This window comes from Desmodus rotundus, chromosome 1 (assembly GCF_022682495.2).
Source record: "Desmodus rotundus isolate HL8 chromosome 1, HLdesRot8A.1, whole genome shotgun sequence".
NCBI classification, from domain to species: Eukaryota; Metazoa; Chordata; class Mammalia; order Chiroptera; family Phyllostomidae; genus Desmodus; species Desmodus rotundus.
The window spans coordinates 121623208-121640918 of record NC_071387.1 but is presented as its reverse complement, the minus strand read 5'-3'; the positions used below and the strand labels follow the sequence as shown (position 1 = coordinate 121640918).

Sequence of the window (17711 nt, the reverse complement as noted above, 5' to 3'; positions counted from 1 at the left end):
AGGGCCTTCCACCAGATACGTCCTTGTTTGCGGAAGGGGGTGGGACATTCTGCTTGGGCTCAAAGAAAAAGAAAGCTCCCAATTAGTGGAGGTGGTCAGGATGTAGGACCCCAAGGGGCAGGGGACTTGGGTTTGCGGCACCAGAGAAGGCAGGGTTCTGGAAAGTGACCTTACTCTGTGCTTATACTCTGAGATGACCAGCTTTGTAGCCACATTCCTTCAAAGAAGCAAGACCTAACCTGGCTGGAGAGATAGAGGGCTCCGGGGATGGAGGGATGACCATGGCCAGGCCATCTTGCCCCTTAGCTGGGGGGAGCAGTGCACACTCTGAGCTGGGTGTGGCAGGCACGCTCAGGAATTCAGGAGCTGGGCTTCCTGCTGCACATTTGCACAGATCTTCAGCTGGTCTCCAACCCTTTGCCTGTTCTTCAGCTGTGCCCTGCTGCCTTGACCTACTCCCTTCCTGGCCAGGTGTCTGGTTGTCAGGGGAAGGGGTGGCCTGGGCTGGCATCCTCCAGATAGACCTCCTTCTAGACCCACACCTGCCCCGTCCTTGGCAGGACCAAGTCCCTTTCTCCCTTGGAGGTAAAAATATGGGCGGTATCTCATCAAATGAGGGGACTCCAGAAGCTGCTCCAGGTGGGAAATGAAATGGGGTCACTGCCCGAGGCTCCCTGGGCTGGGAGAGGCAGAAGCTGTGATTATGACCCTGCACCAACCCCCCCACCACAACAGGGGTTAATGGAGAGGCAGAAATGACTTGGTTGCTCCACTGGACAAAGCTGCCCTAGTCCAGACATGCCCCTGCCAGTGTCCCTGAGGGCAGCCGACTGCGAGGAAAGAAACAGAAGATAGCAGAGAAAAAACGATGGGGATTGGCCCCATTTTCATCTTCCTGTTTGGGAGGGAGAAGACACTAGGTAGTTTCCCCTCCCCTTCCCAACAGGATGGGAAAACCTGCCTGGGCAGCATCTGGAAAGGGGGCATTGTCCTGACCCAGCCCGGCATCCAGCACCGGTGCGCACGCATGTGCGGGTACTCACTCGGGGGCCTGCATCCTCCACCCGGCCCTCTGCACCTCCCCCACAGCCCATGCAGACATTCTCCTCCCAGGCCTTTAAACCAACCCCAGCTGTCAACATCTGGCCCACATCTGTCTCCATCTGACTGGACCCCCATCCCAGTGGATTCCGCACCCCCCAACACACACACTACAGGGGGCTGTAGAGCAGGGCTGTGAGCTCAAGGCCGCCTCTGCTTCAAACAAGCACCCTCCCAGGGCTAGGGAACCAGGGCAGGGGAGGAGGGGGCAGCCCCACCCCGGAGGTGCCCCAGGCTCTTGGCAGAACCATCTGGAGCCGTTAGAAGCAGCTGCCAATGACTCATCTCCCACTGCCCCCACCCCACCACCTGAAACACACCCTGGGGTTGGGAACTAAGCACCCAGGCCTATCACAGCCCTTTCTCCAGACCTCCTACCCCTCCACACACACTCCACCGTTCTCAGAAGTCTCTTCCACCCCCCACTCCTAATCACCCCCAGAACTGCAACACTTCCCATTTTCTTTTATTTATACAAAAAAATTGTTTTAAATATAATTTAAGAAGCCCTCCAAGCACGGGTGTCTGTCTCTGGTTTCCACCACTACCTCGGTGCCCCACCCCACGGACACAGCTTGCAGGTACTTGGCGGGGTGGGGAAACGGGGCACCACCAAGGCGCTGCTCTGAAAATAGACACAGTGATGGGTCCCCGTTCCGACGTGGGAAAGGGAAGTGGTAATGAACAAGTCCCCTCCAACACAAAACGTTATGACAAGGACAATAAAAAAAAAACAGACAAAAAAAACACAACACCCAGAAACAAAAAAACAAAAACAAAAGAGAGAGTAAGACCAAAACCAAAACTTAAAACGCAAAAACCTTCAATATGAAGGCAGCAGATGGGGGAGGGGCATTTACAAGGGAAAAGTGAGTTCGGTGGAGACAGCAGCAAGGTTGGGACATCCAGTCCAATGATTTCGTCACTGGGTCACGACACCCCTTCCCGCCTCCCACCATGGTGCTCCACTCTGCGCTTAAAGGCTTGTCACCCTCTTCTCTTTGGTCTGCAAGGTCTTCGGCCCTTCAAGGTGAGGAGGGGCACCCCAGGGGCCCTAACGGGATCAAAGGAAGGCTGTAGGGATTACACCCAACCACCCTGGAAAATCCTGAGGGAAGGGCTCCCACACCCTTGGTGGGGTTCCCCACCTGAGGGGCATGTTACTTTTATACTCACTCCCATATGGCAGAATCCCCAAATCCTGTCTCTCCAAATTGCCAGCTCCCTGCCCCCATAGGTTCAAAGTGCAATCCAATGGGGCATAGGGATGGGGGCCTCTTGGGTCCCCACCCGACTCTGCCCCAAAAAGAAGGGGAGCCGTGTCCCCTGCATGGGAATTCCTGCTGCTCCAGACTTGTGGGGCCAGGCGAGGAGGCGCAGGTCAGTACTGAGGGGCTGGTGCTCCCGACACGCCTGGGGCTCCAGGTTTGGCCTGGGACTTCATGTGCTGGACACTGGCCAGGATTTTCTTCTGGTGTCCTGCCAAAGTGACTCCTATTCGGAGCAGGTCCCTGGGAAAGAATAGAGCTAGGTGAGGCCATAGGGCTGCTGGGACAGCTCTCGTAGCTAACCTCCAGAAACGTGGTCACTGCCTCGGGATTGTCAGCCAATTAGGAAGACCAGCGGGGGAGGGGACACACGTCAACAGTTGCCCAGCAGTTTCCGGAGGATTTCGGAGCCAGGCCGCAGCCCTTGCAGCCCTTCTGCACAGGCGCAGTAGGGAATGGGAAGGGGGAGAATCGAAAGGCAGGAGGTGGGGAAGTGGGGTGGGGTTGGAGGGGCTGGGATTTGGATGGATGCTCCACCAAGGATTAAGGCAGAGAATCAGAGAAGGGGAGAAATGAGAAAAACAAAGGCCCACCAAATGTGGTTGGGGGAAGGGGATGCACAGATTGCTTTAGAGGTGAAAGGAGAGGTCAGAAAGAAAAGGCCAGAGAGGGAGGAAGGGCTGGGTGGAGAGGAAGGGGAGGGAGGGGGTAAAACAAACTGCCTCCCCCCTCCATTCTGAGGCCTGGAGACTGAGATAAGGGAAAAAAGAAGAGGTGGGAAACCGAGAGCAAGAACCTAGGTCAAGGAGAGGTTGGAACAGTTTGGGAGGGGAGTGCCCAGGCCCTGTGGGGCAGACTGGCCCTCTGGTTCCAGATTTCTATTCCTTTTATTTCTGTTATTCAAATCTGGGGGCAGAAAAGTCCTTGAGAGAGAAGTGGGAAGGCAGAAAGGAGAAGTATCAGAGAGAGGCCAACTAGGGAAAAAACAGTATTTGGAAAGCGTCAGAATCATAAAACCATTTAACATTAAAGCTGGAAAGGTTCTCCGAAACCTAGTCGAATCTTCTCCTTTTATGGGTGGGAAAACATCCAAAGTTGACACGTTGTTAATGTGCGAGCAGGGTCTGGAATGTGTAGATAGATGCACAAAGATAGATACAGATTGCCAGGCAGGGAGCAAGATGCTCCAGGGCTGAAATGGTGCAAGGGGGTGAGGCGGGCACAGTTGGCCTGGAAGACTCACTGGGCTCTTAGCCCCAGCAGCTGTTACTGCTTTGAGGGGGCCCTAGAAAAGCTGGCACCAGGAGTTGACCCCAAAGGCCCCTGCTGACCAGTGGGCTGGATTCTGGTCCCCAGACACTCCTCTGACTGCTTGGCTCTAACCCCCACCTCCAGTTTCTGCCATGACTTACTCAGCAGAGATCTGGCTGACCAGATCGAAGGAGCCAAACCCAGCGGCTGCAAAACTTTCTTCGTATCTCCCCATCTTGATGGCTCGAAGCCACTCACCCACAGAGCCAAAAGCTGAGTAGTGAGGCTGCCGCTGATCCAGGAGTGGGTGTGAGGCCCTGAGAGACAAAGATGGGGGGGACGTGCTGAGTACCAGGGTCGTATCAGGGTGGCGATATTGAATCCAGCCTTGGAGAGGCAGGCAGGGACAATCCCATACACCCCCAAAAGGATGGGTAATTTTGGGGAAATTCTGGAGGGGTGGAGGTGGCAGAGTGCAGCAAGGAGGGCCCATTCTCAGGAGTCCTCACCCGCCATTCTCCCTGGCCACGATTTTGAGGCTAGCAGGGTTCCGGATCATCTTGTCGAGGGCACTGACCACCTGGGGGAAGCGGGGCCGTGCATTCCGGTCCTTTTGCCAACAGTCCAGCATGAGCTGGTGCAGGGAAGTGGGGCAGTCTGGGGGAGGGGGGAGCCGGTAGTCCTGTTCAATGGCATTGATCACCTGGAATGACAGAAGCACTGGGTGAAGATGTCCAGGATGCAAAGGATCCCAAGGAAATGGTGACTTCGCAGATGCTGGCTGGGTGCTACAGCCCTCTAGAATGGCAAAACTGGGGGTCCTTCTGGCTAGGGCCGAGGCTGGCTGGGGCTTTACACCCCAGCAGCTGTTGGGCTATGATCCGGATGTGTAACCTCCCAACTGTGCCCTCCATCCCGGTGTCCTTCTGTGACCAAACATTCTTTGTCAAAACTCTTGGGTACAAAGGTCAACTCTTTTTTGTGTCACCCTCATCGCCTCAAGGACCCAGCAGCGATGGACTCTCTGGGAACCCCACCCCCACCCATATCCATATCCTAGGTGAGAATATTCCAAGAAAATATGGTAGGTCCAAGGGACACTTACATCCTGATTGCTCATGTCCCAGTATGGCCGTTCCCCAAAAGACATGACCTCCCACATCACAATCCCGTAGCTCCAGGCGTCACTGGCAGATGTGAACTTTCGGAAGGCAATGGCTTCAGGGGCTGTCCATCGGATGGGAATCTTTCCTCCCTGAAGATGAGGAAAGCAAAGATGAGCTGAGAGTTTCCCAATATCCGGGCACTCTGCTCCTGGCCTTTGCTTTTCCACCCAGCTCAGGCCTCCTTCCTTTCTGGGACCTAGCACCCAGCTCCCCAACTCCATTTTTTTCCTAGACACCCAGAAGTGGGGTTTCCTAAGCTGACCACTCCCTCTGCGGTCCGCTCCTCCATCTTATCCCTGGATCAGAGCTGTCAAACCCCTAGCCACCCTTTCAACCTTCCCTGCCCACCAGGCCCTAAGAACCTAGTTTCTATGTCAGTCTCTCAGCCTCACCAGAGAGCTTGTGTAGGTGGGGTCAGAAGAGTTCTCCTCCAGGAATCGGGAAAGGCCAAAGTCGGACACCTTGCAGACAAGGTTGCTGTTGACCAGGATGTTTCGGGCAGCCAGGTCACGGTGAACATAGCTCATCTCAGCAAGGTACCGCATGCCCGAGGCGATGCCCCGTAGCATGCCTACCAGCTGGATGACAGTAAATTGTCCGTCATTCAGCTGGAGACCAGACAAAGGAGAGGGGCACGGTTAAGACAGCTCACCCTCTATTTCCCCTTCTCTTCACGTTCCAACCCCTATTTGACACTTCAAGCCCATCTCATGTCCAGGCCCGTGCACTTCCCAGGCAGGCCCTCCTTTCTCTCATCCCGAGTTCTCTGAGCTCTCACTCCGCTACGCTAACACAGTGCTGGTAACTGTCCCAGTTTCAAATATACATATTCACTCTCTCTTAATTATACTGCAAAAAGAGACTTTAAATTTTTCTTCCTTTTAACATAGTACAGTGCTTTATACCCAGGACATATTCAACAAATGCTTTTGGTCTACTATGTTCTTTTTATTTAACAAAACCAGCGTTCGGGCAAGGGTGTGCTCTGCGCACTGTCTTATATAGGTGGGGACAAACTGATGCCGATTCAGCCAAAATGGAGCTCAGCCCTCTTGGACCGACTGTCTGTAGCATGCAAGCGAACAGTGGGAAAATCAGGGTCCACCAGCAACCACAGTGCCCAAATCCAGGTCTAAACCCCAACAGTGACCTTTACAGTTCTCTCTCACCAGGTAAACCAACCAGTCAGGAATGGTTAACTAATCCCACCTTTTGGGTTCAGTTCATGTGCTGGGGATCCTCAGTAGCCCCACAGGGCCAGGGATGCAGAGTCCAAAACCAAATTCTGAATCAATCTGCCAAGCCTGAACCCGGTTCAGGCCTTGAATCCGTTTGTGGAAACACCACGTGCCGACGCGCAGAGTGTAGACCTGGGGGCCTCCACGATTCCTTCCTTTCTCTCCCCTCGCCTGCCACTTACAACCCATCTGCAAGTTCTGCTGGCCCTGCCTCCAAAACATACCCCAAACCCAACCTTTCTCGACGCTCCACTGCAACCCTCACAGCCTGAAGGACTGCAGATCTCCTCACTGGCTCCTGGCTTCCTTCCACTCCTACTCCCGGGCACCCACCAAAGGGATCTCCTAAGAAACCCCTCCAAAGGCTTCTTGAACTTCTAATCAAATCCAATTCCCGACCAAGGCTACGAGGCCCACGTAGCAGGGCCACCACCTACATTAAGATCCACCATGGTTCCTCTGCTCCCCAGGTCCAGCTCCACCTGCCTTCCCGCTTCTTGTCAAGTTCTTGCTCCCCACATGACTCTTCCCCCACCTTCTCAAAGCTGGCTCTTTCCCACCTACTCAAATTCATCTCTTCTAAAAGGCCCCTTCCCTCCGTGCAATGGAATCTCTGTTGGGTACCAATGGAACAGACTCCTACGTCCACTACGGAGAGCCAATCATCATCACGCTACTCCAGGTCAACCTCAGCATCACTCATGGTGGGACCCAGGTGGCCCGTGTCTCCCGATGGGGTGCCATGTGAAGTTCACAGCACCCCCGATATAGGCTGGCCACCAACATTTAATTTTGAATGTATCAAAATATTAGACATAGGTTCTTATAGGAAAGACAGAGAAACAAGCTAAATGACCCCACGGGGAAGAACCTAACAAATCCACAAAGTGAAATGTTCAAGGAGACGGGGCTCAGCTCTTCAGCACGTTGAGGTCACGACAAGGGGCTGTGCTGGCTTTAGAAGAGACTCAGAAACAATGATCACCAGGTGTAGTGCTTGATCCTGCACTGATGATGGTTTGGATAAACCAGCAGTAAGGGACATTTGGGGACAACTGGGGAAATGTAGATATCGACTGCATATAAGAGGATACCAAGAAATTTAAATTTTTTCCAATGCAATGGGATTTTGCTATGTAGGAAAATGTTTTGATTTTTAAAAAATATGGGAAGTGCCCTGGCCGGGTGGCTCAGATGATTGGAGCGTTGTCCCATACACCAGAAGGTTGCAGGTTTGTTCCCTGGTCAGGGCACATACCTAGGGGGCGGGTTCGATCTCTGGTTGGGGTGCTTACGGGCAGCAAGTGATCGATGTTTCTCTCTCACGTCAATGTTTGTCTCTCTCCCTCTCCCTCTTCCCCTCCTTTTCTCTCTCTAAAATCAATAAACACACCCTCGAGTGAGGATTAAAATAAAAATGCAATGTAAAATTAACAAAATAATAAAATTCAGTAAATTGACAAAGCGACAAAAATAAGCTCTTCCCTCTCATCTCCAGCCACTTTTCTTTCTTTCTTTAATGTGCCAAGCACTTTTATCTACATTCTCAGTCATTTTTCTCACTTAGTTCTCATTATTCTTTGAGTTTTGGCATTATCTCTTCTTTCCCCAGCCACTTTTCCATGGTCTTGTTTGTTTCCACATCTGAAACTATTTGTTTACTTCTTAATAAAAGCTTGTTTGTTCCTTAATTTCCAGTCTTCCCCATTACACTCAGATCCCTAAGAGCAGAGATACTCATGACTTTACTCCCAGGGCCTAGGACAGTAGCTGGTATACAAGGAGGTGCTCAGAAAGTATTTGTTAAAAGGATGAACGATGATGACCCCTTATATCCCAGGTCAGCTGCCCCCCAGAGAGGCCAGTCCCACCCACGCCCTAAGAAGGGGCCAGTCCCAGGAACTCAACCTTTCCTGAAGGGAGAATGAAGGGTGAAGGGGGTGCTGTGGAAGCCACCACCTGTCCTGGGTTCTGAGTCCCCTGACTGCATTGGGGGGGCACAGCGGGTGGACTCAGGAGGCTGGGCAGGGGAGCTCACCCGCAGGAAGGAGTCCAGGGCACCGTTCTCCATGAACTCGGTGAGGATCATGACCGGCACGCTGTTGGTGACCACACCCTCCAGACGGATAATGTTGGGGTGCTCGAACTGGCCCATGATGGAGGCCTCACTCAGGAACTCCCGCCGCTGCCGCTCTGTGTAACCGCCCTTCAGGGTCTTGATGGCCACGCAGCTCTCCTTCTTCCCCGGAGCCTTGAGCCGCCCCCGGCACACCTCCCCAAACTCGCCTTTAGGAAGGGTGCCAAGGGTCAGCTCTCCTCCTGGCCTTCCCTGCCCACCCTGTTCCCCTCCCAGGCCTCCAGGCATCTTCCCTCTCACCTGCACCAATCACCTCTTCAATCTTGACGTAGGAGACATCGATCTCTTTTGCAAATTCCCTCACAGCCTCATTAGGGTCTTCGTAAGTGAAGGGGTCAATGTAGACCTTAGTACCTGAGGCATCATGCAGGGCCCATTAGCCGAGTGACTCCCCCTGCACTCAGATGCCCAATTCTTGGCTCACAACCTTGCCCCCGCACTGTTTCCTTCAGGACAAGCCTACCTACCGTGCCCAATAAGATACTGTCCATGTTTGTCTGAGTATTCAGCTTCTCTTCCACTGCTCTGCTTCCTACAGCCATGGGAAGGAAAAGGTAAACTGAGTCACATGCTTATGTTCCCAGAAGGACAGGATGGGAAGAGAGGAGCAGAGACTGAGAAAGATTCCAAGTGGAAATGGGCCTCATGGAGGGAGCCTTGTCCTGGGGCAAGAGGGCAGGTGGCCATCTACACAGATTTCACAGGGGCCTTCAGGGGCTCAGAGCCCTCACCTGAGGCAGAGAACAGCGATGACAATGACCACCAGGACCAGCACCACGCCCACAACTGCAGTGCCTGCAATCAGGGCCAGCTGCTCCCGCCAGCTGTCTCTCTCTGAGGGAGGAAAAAACCGTGATCAGGAGAACCTGATGGTCCCTGAGGGCCGTACACAGGTCTCCTGAATGAGCTGTGGTTCTCCTGAGGACACTGTGGCAGGTAGGAGAGGACAAAGGAGAGGCAGGGTTGAGGAAGCACAGTGATTTTCAAACTGCTTTCCACAGGCAGTGGGCCCCTCCAGAGTCCCCCAGGGCAAGGTTCCCACCCTTATTACTGTCAGAGCTGACTTGGTCTTGTTCTGTTCTAAGTCCTGGTGACCGCAAAGTCCCATTTGAGTGAAAGGTTCGAAGGCTAAGTAAAAATAAAAGGGTTTATAGCCCCAAAGTGGAAACAACCCGTATGTCCATCCGTGGATGAATGAACAAACAGAACGCGCCCCAGCCACGGTGACACCTGCTACAACATGGGTGAGCCTCGAAAACGTTATGGTAAGTGAAGGAAGCCAGTAAGACCAAAGGCCGCATACTGTATGATCCCATTTGTATGAAACGTCCAGGACAGGCAAATCCATGGGACAGAAAGTAGATTAGCATTTGCCAGGGGCTCAGGGGCTGTGGAAGGGGTACAGGGTCTCTTTCTGGGGTGCTGAAGTGCTCTGAACTTCATTGTGGTGGCTGTGCCACTCTGTGGATATACTAAAAGCCAATGCATTGGACATTTTAAATGGCTGAATTGTACGGTAGATGCAGCATATCTCAATAAAACTTTAAAAAAAAACTAAAAATATTACAACAGGCGTCATCTCACGGATTCCGTGGAGCCCTGTGAGAGAGGCCTCATATTTCCATTTATTTGGGTGAGAGAGCTGGGGCTCTGAGGTCAAGTTTTTGCCAACAGTCACACAGCTGAGGGAAGGTTGCCAAGCAGGTCTTCACACCCCGTTGTTGGTTTGGGTCTCTGCACCCTATGCTCTCCTCACCAGGCCAACACTGCCTCTCAGTGGAGAGAAAGAGGAGGAGCCTACGGGAGTGACTCGGGGGTCCTTCAGGAGCAGCGCTGCCCCCAAGGCCTATTCCCAGGCTCACCATTCGGCTGGGTCTGGCTACGGTGCTCCTGGCCAAAGGGTCCATAGCCAGCCTCAGAGCGCGCCCGCACCTGGACCAGGTAGCTGGCTCCCCGCTTCAGCCCCTGCAGCTCTGCCCGGTTTTCTGATGTCTTCAGGAACCGAACACTGCTGGGGCCCCCTGCACCCTGTCCAGGAGGAGGAGGGGTTGGCCGTAAGTCCAGGTCTGCAGTTTCTGCTGCTCTTCCAGCCTCCCCCTGCCCCTGCACCCCCATCACTAGCACCTTGGTTCCATTATGTAGCAGGCGAGGCCTTTGTGCTCACTTCTGTGTACTGTGCTGAGAATTTTGCACTCACTGTCTCATTTAATTGTTGCAGCAATTCTGTGGGGTTGGTACCATCATCACAACTATTTTACAGATGAGGATACTGAGCTCAGAGAGGCCAAGGGGCTGGCTCAAGGTCTCCAGATAGTAAGTGGCAGAGCTGGAATTCAGTGCCTGCAATCCAGGTGTCCCCACCTGGAGCACGTCTCACTGCCCACCCCCAGCCCCAGGGGTGGTGCCTGGTCTCACCTTCTCATAGTATTTGACCTCATAGTCCAGCACTGCTCCACTGGGTGCCCGGGGAACAGCCCATGTCAAGCTCAAGCTGCTCGGTGAGGACCAGGTCACCTGGATGTCAGACACTGGGGGAGGCACTGTGAGAGACAGGACATGTTGGGGTTCTTCTGTACGGCAGGTCTGTCTCTTGCCTTTCCAACTCCTCTGCTAGCTGCAATTGTCTTGGTCCTCCAGATATTTCAAGAATTCCTCCTGGCTCCCATCCTCAACTCTCCAGCCTACCTTTGCATCTTTTTTACTCTCTGCCTCTTGCTCCCAAAGCCCTGACCCTCCATACTTCTTGGGGACACCACTCCACAGCCTCTGCCCCTTTTTCCTTCAGGCCTTGCTAGACTCTCCCACCACCATTTCTCCCATCTGACCACGGGCCGCCCCAGCCCCCAGTCTTACCCTCACGGTCTGTGGTGACATTCACAGCCTCAAAAGGGACGGGCCCGGTGGCTAAGGAAGATACCCCATTCAAAGCAGTGACCTCGAAGGTATAGGTGAAGTCAGGACGCAGCCCACGAATTGCAACCCAGGGCTCCACCAGGTCCCGGGGACCAGGGTCAAAGGTCAGGTCTCCTCCACAGGGTGTGCAGGACCCCCCAGGACGGCACTCCCGGCAGCGGAGTGCATAGGTGAGATCCTCTCGGCCACCTGACTCGAGGGGGGCACTCCATTCCAGGCGTACGGAAGAGCCGTTTAGGCGGGAAACCACGCTTCTTGGAGCTGATGGAGGGGCTGCAGAGAATCAGACAGAGGCTAAGCAGATGTGAGGGGCGGGCAGTGGGACAGATGGGCAGCCACACTGACTTGGCCAGGCACCAGCAGGCCAGGGTCAAGAGGAGGAAGGCCCGGGAAGATGGGGACTGGAATGGGGGTCCACCCCAGGGGTCACTGGTCACTTACTGGTACAGGGCGCACCCCGGGGGTCCGTGCGGGCCCGAAAGTACCCTATGCGGCACTGGCAGACGGGTGAGCCGATGGTGTTGGAGTGGCTGTTGGCTGGGCATGGCTGGCAGGACCCCTCCCCAGACACAGGCTTGAAGGTGCCCTGGGCACAGGCTGAGAGAGAGAAAGCATTCATCAAAACATGCATCAAAAACATGCAGCTGTTCTTCAAGTTGCGTGAAGTGCCAAGGGGGAAGCAGGACAGGAGGAGCTCAGAAGCCTCACCTCTAAGAGCAGGAGACCTCCGCCAGCTCGGGAATTAACCCTGACACCCACACCGCCTACACTCCTTGGCAGGCTGGTGAAACCCAAAGAGCGTTGCTCAGAAAAGTGATTTTCAGTGAACACCACAGAACACACTGGGTTATAAAGTTATCCGAGTAAGTTGAATACAATGATCAAAATATGAAGAAAAGTTTGTGACACAGAAGTGTGTGTGTTCTTTATTAGCAAGACATAGTGGCTGGTCTAACAGCCTCCATAACACCGAAGTGGTGAGGAACGAACACAGAATTTGACACTCTCGCATCATCCGTCAGAATGGGCTGTGAAAATACTGAGGAATCACAGTGAACAAAAATAGAGACCATGACACCTTTGTCCTCTGAGCCCAGCAAGGCCCCCCCCCCCCCACCTGAGGACAGTGCTGCATCCCTGGACAGCCTCCCATGTCCAGAAGGGAGTGGACACCTCAGGGAGAGTGTGGAAGTGAGGAAGGGCTCTGAACTATACTGGGGGGGTAGAGGAGTGCAGAATGAAAACAGGCCCTCCGGGAACTGGGTGCCCAGGAGAGCCAAAAATGTTCAAAATGGGAATTTAAGAAGTGAGTCCAAAAACAGGGTACAGGACCTTCTCCTCCTCGTGGATTGGCAACACTTTCTTGCAGACATGACCCCTCTCACCTCGGCACCTGGTATTCCCCTCGGCGGCCTCGAACCCTGGAGCACAGCTACAGCCCATGACCGGCTGCTCAGCCCACTGGCCGTCCTCCCGGCAGTAGAGGCTGGGACTGGGGCCGGGGACAGGGATGGCATCAGCCACGCAACTCCCTGCCACTGGCACCACAAGCTCACGAGGCACGGTCTCTGGGAAGCGGGTGAGGTTCACGGTCAGCTGGGCACACTTCTTATAGAAGAGGTGCAGGGACAGCAGGGCCATGCAGGCGCCCTGGTCCTGGAAAGCCAGGTAGAAGCCGGCCTTGGTGAGCGGGCCTAGACGCAGCGTCTTGACGTTCACCTTGCCGGTGGCCTCAGCCCCAGGGCGCTTCCGGGTCAGATGCTCAGCAGCCACTGTGTCTACCTTTGGGGTCAAAGAAGAGACTCAACTGCTGCTGTCCTCCACTCCCCAAGGACCTGGTGGACTGTCTTCTTCTTTCTAGCTTACCCTCTCCCTGACCTCCTTGGATTCTGTTCCAGAACATTCTCTCCACCTTTCTCAACCCACTTCCCTGCAGGTCCTAACATACTTGCTGAGCTCCTACAATGGGTCCAGCTCTGTCCTACAACACCCCCTTTCTGTTCATTCACTCATCCTACAAAAATTTATCAACACCTACTGTACACCAGGCCTGAGCTCAGTGCAGAGGAGACAGAAATGAAGGAAACACAGACAAGCTACAAAGTATGATGAGTGTGAGGACAGATGGGACCCCAGAGGGGGGTGCCCCAGTAAAGGCATCCCAGGGGAGACCTAGGAGCTGGAACACAGAAGACATAGTAGGTGGGTGGAGAGGCAGAGACACAGCCCTCCAGGGTGAGGGGTAGGAGGATAAAGGGGGAAGTGTAGGGTGGCCTAGGTACAGCGGAGTGGAGTGACTGAGAGGACCCTCCCTGGGGGCCAGGCCGGCAGCCCAACTACATGCTGCCGCTCCACCAGCAGACCGCCTTCTTCCCCCCCGCCCCCCCACCCCCCCGACCTGAGGCTCCTGCTTCCAGCGCCCCAACCAAGAGGGCCTTAGAAGTTCACCTCCACTGTCCCTAGACCACAGGTCTGCCCCAGCCCCGCCCTGGCCTGTGGCTGTGCTCTGGGTACCTTGATGTAGGGGTTCTCCATCCAGGCTGGGGTGAGGGCTGTGGCTGTGTCGGCATCACTCTCAAAGTAGAAGACTGTAAAGGTCTCCTTGCAGGAGCGCCCAGCCCTAGGCAGGGACAGGCACTCGAGCATCGTGAAGCGAAGTGTGGCGTACACGTGGACGGCACCTCGCCGGGGAACCCAACCTGTGCGCAGCCAGTGGGCCAGGCCCGGGGCTCGCTGCACGTCACACACCTCATAGGTCCGAACGCTGTGTTGCTCCTCATCGAGGCCGCTCAGCTCCTCCCACTGTGGGCAGAAGGGGGTTGGTGTGGGGGCTGCTGATTGGCTTCAATGTCAGTGGGAGGGTGTTTGTCACCAAACAGAAGTGGCTAGGGTGGCTAGGGAAGGGGACCTCTGAGAGCAAGAGCTCGGAGGACACGGGTTCCTGCTGCTGTGATCTAGGCGGTGGTATGGGGAGCAGGTCAGCCCTGCTGCTCCTCGTCCCTCAGTCTCCCTTCTGAACCCCAGCTCCCGGGCCCAGCTCTTACCTGCCCCTCCACTTGAGGAAATGTCACCCACTTCAGATCGGCAGTTTCCAATTTTGTGTTCAGCAGGGTCTCTAAGACAGACACACACAGACAGTCACTGCTTAGGGGAGACACTGGGAAGACCAGATGCCTGGGAATGGGGAAGGGGGAGGTCCTGTTAGCTTCAATCTGGAGAGACAGTCAGACCGAGACCAGAGATAACGAGCTAGCGGAGTGAGCCCTGCCCTCCCATTTCTCAGCTCTCCTTCTGAACACCAACCCCACCCCTAACAGCTGGCAGGCTGCTGGCCCTCAGGATTCCCAGATCTAGACCTCCCTCAATCGCTGTGCCCTGGGGAATAGGGGAAGGTGCAAACGCTGGAAGAGAAGGGCCAACAGCTCAGAAAGGATTAAATTAGACAACTGACCTGGGCCTGACTCTGGTGGGCAAAGCGCTGCTTGGCATGCAGACACCCCTCCTTACAGGACCTGCCAGGGCCTCCACAGTCCCTTCCCCAATCCCCAAGTCACTGCCTCCCTGCCCCCAACTCTACTCCTCTTCCATGTCCCCACACTCTAGTCCTTCAGATCCTGGGAGGTACTGCTTAGCTCCTGAGGCCCAGCCAGCACCCCCACTCGCTCCCGCTCCCCCCAGCTCTCTACTGTGGCTGCTGTCAGAAGGGGAAGTGCTGGAGGCCAGGATGCTTGGGTTCCCGCCCTGGCCCCTGCCTGCAGAGGCCTCACATCTGGATTTGGTTATGGAAAGGAAAAGGGGAGGAGACTTTAGGGGTGTGTGTGTATTGGTGGGGGGGGGGAAGAACACACCTGGCTCAGCTCAGCCTGGGGGAGGGGCGGGGCTCTAGCAGAAGGTGGGGATTAGGGGAAACTGCACAGGCCCTGGCAGCACAGGGTGGAGGGAGGGTAGGGGAATCCCCTTGGAGACCAGCAGCACACCTGGGACCAGGTCCCCACTTCCCAATGGGGGCTGCGAGAGAGAAGGGAAGGCAGGTGGGTGGGGCAGCCTCCTCCCCAGGAGCAAGTGCTATCCACAGAGGGCAAGGAATCAGGTGGACCGGGCCAGCCCCAGGTAAGGCCCTGGCCCCCATGGGTGGCAGGAGACAGCCGAGCACGCTGGGGACAGGATGCCCGGGTTCTGGGAAAGGGGTGGATTGAGCCTGCCGTCTCCACCCTCCATTGTTCCAGCCTGGATAGTGTTTTCCTGTCTCCAATTTACACACTGTCTCTGTTTCAGGGCTGCCCCCTGCGTTCTGAGCACAGGCTCACTTTCTCTTACTCTATCTGGGTCTTACCTCCTCTTGGAGTTCTCTTTGACAAGTCCGTTTTCTGGCCTCTCACCTCTCTCTCCCCAGCTCTCTGTCCACCGCCATTTCTCTTGCTCTCTCCTCTGTTTTTTGTCTCCCACTTTTCAACTTCATGGTGTGCCCAGCCTTGGATAAGTTACTTAACTCTTCTAAGCCTCAGGCCCTTCAGCGGTAAAATGGGACAACAATCCCTCCTACCCCCAGGGCTGTAGGAACCATGAAAATATAAAGTCCTCAGCATGGGCCTGGGGCTTAGAAAGCCCTTTGGTGACAGCAGATTGAGTGATTCCCTTTTCCTCTTTGCATCTTTTCTTCCCTCTTACCTCACTTCATCCTGGTGGGTTTTCTCTTTGCTCTGCTTCTCTTTCTCTCCCACAGTCTTTTCCCCTTCTTTCTCAGAGCCAGGCTAGTCTCCCCTCTCCCCACACCTAGCCTTTGATCCCCAGCCCAGAGCAGAGCTGCCCAGCCTGGGGGAGAGGGGTTTCTAACTGCCTTTGATTCCTCCTCCTCAGCAGCCCCCAAAGCCCCCTCTCCAGAGACCCCTTTGATTTCAGGCAGTGAAGGAGGGGAAGGAGGCAGCTCATTGAAAGGAGATTAGGGATGTAGGAGGAGGGTTTATAGGGCTCTTGGTTCCCCCTCTAGGGGGTGAAGGGAGGGGAGAGACTCATGGATGAAGAAACATTTGGGGAGAATATAGAAAAATTAGAAATGTATAGAGACAAGGAGGTAGGTAGTCATTAGGCTGAGTTAGGGCAACACAGGGGCTGCACAGGTCAGTTCTGCTGGCCGGCAGGGTGGGAGGAGAGACAGCTTGTCTAGGACTTGGGCAGGGCTGGGGTCTAGAGAGCATTTAAAGGGCTGGGGTGCAGCCTGGGGAAACCAGGAAGGAGGCCTCTCTGCGGCAGGGGCCGTGGCTTTGGGAGATTTGTTTGGAGTGTGAGTGCAGAAGGTGGCCATTCTGACAGAGAGAGTGGAATTGGAGGATCAAGGTGTGAATACTAAGGAAATGAGGGGTGGGGGCAGTTTATGGCCTAGCACAAAATTCTGCCTTGTCTGCAGTTGTTCCTCCAGAAACCTTTCCTTCTTTTTGGCAGAGGTGGGAAGAGGGTCAGAAACTTTGAAGAGGGTTTTGAGGACTGGCGGAGAGAGAAAAGGAAAGGCCGGCCAACGGAGTCTGGAGTCAGGAGTGAGAGTTTGGGGATCCGGGGCTGGGGCAAGTCCCGGGACGGGGCCCGACTCCATCTCTTTCCCAAACAAAAGAAAACTCCACTCCCCGCTGGGCTGCCTCTCCCCCGCCCCCCGCCCGGTCTAGTACTATTGGTCCGAAGTTTTCGGGGTTGAGGTGCCGGGTAGGGGTAGAGAGAGGTCGGGCCCCTCCACTCCGAGGCCCATCTTTGGGGGCCCCAAGAGTGGCGGGATGCCCCTAAGGAAACTCACCTTCTAAAGCGGCTGCTAGTGAAGCCCAGCAGAGCAGAGCCCGGAGCTCCATGGCGCCGCCTCACTCCGGTTGGATCCGATCTGAGTTTGGGGGGCGCTAGCCCCCCCAGGTCTGAATCCCCCCTGAGCGGGTAGAAGTGGATCCCCCACGCCGGACTCTCGGTCGGAGTCTCAGCGCGGGCCCATGCGGGCGCGCAGGACACCGGGCGGCGGCGCCCAGGTGTGGCCCCGCGTCCCCACCGCGCAGGCGGGCGGGGGGCGTCCTTGTAGGGGACGCGCCGGACCGGAGCAGAGAGAGACGTGGCTGGAGTCGGGGTTCCTCCGGGGCCTCGGGGTCCCGCCCCGGCTGGCTAGGGGTGGGCCTGCCTCGCTCTTTCACCACCCCCTCTCCGGGGGAGTGGTGCTGCTTGCGCTGCGGGCTGAGTGCGCTCCACGCCGGCGGGGTGGGTGGAAAGCAAGAGTAAGGACTAAGCGGGAGAGAGGGAGTCTGCTGATCCGGGTCGGGGCTGTGCTGGGCCGGGCTGGGACTCGGCCAGGCGGCGCCCGGCGGAGGAGGGAGGGGCGCGCGGGAGGCTGGGGGAGCCGCCCCCAGCCCTGACTAGGACTGGGGCCCGGGGCGCGCTGATTGGATCGCGCGGTGCTGAATAATTCATGAGGGAAGAGGAGTGGGGCGCCCAGTGGAGCAGGTCGGGAAGTTCGGAGAAAGTTTGGAGAAGGGGGAGGGGCAGTGGGCGCGGAGCCCAGGGACCGCCCAAATGTGCACAGAGACTGTGTGCCGGGGCCCGGATCACGCGTGTCCGGGCCGGGGCCCCGGGACCCCTGCAGCAGGGCAGAATCCCGGGGACACCAGGGAGC

General features: G+C 55.8%; 1 protein-coding gene across 1 annotated transcript; it reads right to left on the bottom strand.

Moving 5' to 3' along the window:
* Window positions 1-1546: 1546 nt before the first annotated feature.
* On the bottom strand, window positions 1547-17408 carry EPHB4 (EPH receptor B4). The gene is made up of 17 exons (XM_024571609.3): window positions 16857-17408; window positions 14119-14189; window positions 13589-13876; window positions 12460-12856; window positions 11516-11671; window positions 11015-11347; window positions 10577-10701; window positions 10024-10189; window positions 8893-8995; window positions 8629-8693; window positions 8402-8515; window positions 8063-8310; window positions 5179-5394; window positions 4726-4875; window positions 4130-4323; window positions 3782-3937; window positions 1547-2612 (listed from the first exon to the last, which is right to left on the bottom strand). Exons 1-17 carry the CDS (start codon window positions 16906-16908, stop codon window positions 2483-2485), a joined length of 2964 nt encoding a protein of 987 aa, XP_024427377.1. The 5' UTR covers window positions 16909-17408; the 3' UTR covers window positions 1547-2482.
* Between the last annotated feature and the right edge of the window lie 303 nt (window positions 17409-17711).

Coding starts and splice junctions, on each gene's coding strand:
- EPHB4 (XM_024571609.3), bottom strand. CDS start 16,908: ATGGAGCTCCGGGCTCTGCTCTGCTGGGCTTCACTAGCAGCCGCTTTA. Junction 12,857..13,588: donor TGGAGAACCCCTACATCAAG/GTACCCAGAGCA, acceptor TTGACCCCAAAG/GTAGACACAGTGGCTGCTGA. Junction 2,613..3,781: donor GTCAGCCAGATCTCTGCTGA/GTAAGTCATGGC, acceptor ATTCTTTCCCAG/GGACCTGCTCCGAATAGGAG.